Source organism: Chiloscyllium plagiosum, chromosome 26 (assembly GCF_004010195.1).
Source record: "Chiloscyllium plagiosum isolate BGI_BamShark_2017 chromosome 26, ASM401019v2, whole genome shotgun sequence".
In the NCBI taxonomy this organism is placed as follows: Eukaryota; Metazoa; Chordata; class Chondrichthyes; order Orectolobiformes; family Hemiscylliidae; genus Chiloscyllium; species Chiloscyllium plagiosum.
Genome location: NC_057735.1, coordinates 23,000,568 through 23,003,338, shown reverse-complemented (window position 1 = coordinate 23,003,338; position 2,771 = coordinate 23,000,568). Strand labels below are relative to the sequence as shown.

At 44.7% G+C, this 2,771-nt stretch overlaps 1 protein-coding gene across 1 annotated transcript in view; it reads left to right on the top strand.

Annotated features, from left to right (window-relative positions):
* The first annotated feature begins 553 nt into the window (after window positions 1-553).
* Window positions 554-2,771, top strand: part of LOC122563196 (kinesin-like protein KIF21B) — a 15,037-nt gene continuing 12,819 nt past the window's right edge. Inside the window, exon 1 of the mRNA XM_043716739.1 lies at window positions 554-665. Within this exon, the coding sequence (XP_043572674.1) occupies window positions 591-665 (75 nt within the window). The 5' untranslated portion in view covers window positions 554-590. The remainder of the gene's footprint in view (window positions 666-2,771) is intronic.

Below are 2,771 nucleotides of genomic sequence, written 5' to 3'. Positions count from 1 at the left end.
CCCCAAGTTCATGTCCAAGTCACACGCCATCCTGAAATGGATGCCATTGCTTCATTGTCACTCATTCAGAATACTTGAACTGGCAGTCCAATGCAGTACGCCCACCTTAAAGGACAAAGAGGGATGCTCAATAAATATCACTCTTGTTAGTGCATTCATAACCTGGGAATGAACTTTTAAGACTTAATAGTTTTAGAGGACAATAAACCTTGAGAAAAAGTTATTTTACTTTTTGATTTAGAATTTTGTCTTGCGTGATAATTCACTAGTTATACGTCTTCGAGGTAGGCGATAGTCTAGTGGTATTATTGCTAGATTATTAATCCAGAGACCTAGGCAACATTCTGGGGACCCAGGTTTGAATCCCACCTTGGCAGCCTGTAGAATTTGAATCCAATAATAATAATGATTGTGAAGCCATTGCCGATTGTCAGGCGTGTATTTTTTCAGAAGAATGATTCTTTGATTATGCAACATGTTGGTTGGCTGAATGCTGATCTAATTTTGGTCAGCTCCAATATTAATGTTTGCCTTTTTCTTCATTTAGAATCCAACCTGTTGGGAAACTCACAGGCCACATTGGTCCAGTAATGTGCCTCACAGTGGAGAGAATGGCAACAAGACATGACTTGGTCATCACTGGATCCAAAGATCACTATGTGAAGGTAATGTTCTTTGTGATCCATACCCAGTATTATAAACCATCATCTCATCCAGTTCTGGTAGCAACCCTTCAGTAACGAAACAACCTTTAAATGTATGTCTTTTTGCAACGTGAAACCACTGATTTAATTAAAAACAAGCAGTATTTTAAGTAAAGTTTAGCACTATTATACAATCAAATATACTATGGATTATTCATCAGGTTAAAAAAAAACTCACAGAGTGCTTTGGGCACCAGCATTCATATCGCGAATTTGGCAGCAAAAACTTTAAAATTTACAAAGGTTTTATCTCTTGGTTTTCATCTTTCCATTCTGGACACTTTTTCTGTCCAGAAACCAACACCCCAATGGGGAAGAACTTGGCCATTTGTTTTCAAATAATGGACCACCACTTAAACAAAATACCCAATCACCTAATTACAAACACTACACCCAGACTCAAAGTGACAAAGAAAAATCAAGGAGGCAGGGTAAGAGAAGAAGGGAGGGACCAAAATCAAAATACGGTTAGAGGCAAAGATAATGCATTCCAGCTTCCACTATGCCTTCAAGGTTCAAGATGTATTGGCAGACATGCCATGCATCACCCAGGCACAAGCATAGTCATGGGAGAGAGGCAGGCATTTGAGATTCACTGCCCTCCACTGCCCACTATCTGGACCTGGACCTGTTGATGGCTACTTTAGCCAGGCCCAGGAGCAGTTCTAAAGAACTTGGGTCTTAGTTACTTGAATCAACCTGTCCGGAATGCTATGACACATCTCTGGGACAAATGGAACTTGAACCTGGATATGCAAACTTAGTTTTATTTTCTATATAATTAACCTGCTCAGGTGTGCTATGACGCACCTCTGGATCAGGTGGGACTTTAATTTGTGCCTTCTAGCCTAAAGGTAGAAGCACTACCACTGCGCTACAAGACCCTGGAGCTCAACTCTTTCTTTTGGTTTTGAAAATTCAGAATGAGATAGGGCTCTAAGATTGACATATAGACACTTTTAATCAACCTGTTCAGATATTTTATGAGACATCTCTGGAGAACATGGGTTCTGAACCCAGGCTTCCCAGCCCAAACATAGGAAAATTACTTTGCTTAGAGCAAAGGCGACTGAGAAGGGACATGACGGAGATGTATAAAATTGGCTTGGATAAAATAGACAGGAAGGCTCATTTCCCCTTGGTGGAGGGCTCAATGACAATGGGGCACAGATTTAAGGTAAGGTAAAGGCAGATGGTTTAGAGGAAATGTGGGGCAAAGCAATTTTACCCAGAGGGTGGTGGAAATCTGGAACTGACTACTTTTGGCCGAACTGGTCCTCACCCTTAACAATTTCTCCTTTGAATCCTCCCACTTCCTCCAGACCAAAGGGGTAGCCATGGGCACACGTATGGGCCCCAGCTATGCCTGTCTCTTTGTTAGCTACGTAGAACAGTTGATCTTCCGTAATTACACCGGCACCACTCCCCACCTCTTCCTCCGCTACATTGATGACTGCATTGGCGCCACCTCGTGCTCCCGCGAGGAGGTTGAGCAATTCATCAACTCCACCAACACATTCCACCCTGACCTTAAATTTACCTGGACCATCTCCGACACCTGGCTCCCCTTCCTGGACCTCTCCATCTCCATCAGTGACGACCGACTTGACACTGACATCTTCTACAAACCCACCAACTCCCACAGCTACCTGGATTACACCACTTCATACCCTATCTCTTGCAAAAATGCCATCCCGTATTCCCAAATCCTCCGCCTCCGCCGTATCTGCTCCCAGGAGGAGCGGTTCCACCATAGAACACACCAGATGGCCTCCTTCTTTAGAGACCGCAATTTCCCATCCCACGTGGTTAAAGATGCCCTCCAACGCATCTCATCCACATCCCGCACCTCCGCCCCCAGACCCAACCCCTCCAACCGCAACAAGGACAGAACGCCCCTAGTGCTCACCTTCCACCCTACCAACCTTCGCATAAACCAAATCATCCGCCGACATTTCCACCACCTCCAAACAGACCCCACCACCAGGGATATATTTCCCTCCCCACCCCTCTCAGCCTTCCGCAAAGACCGTTCCCTCCGTGACTACCTGGTCAGGTCCACGACCC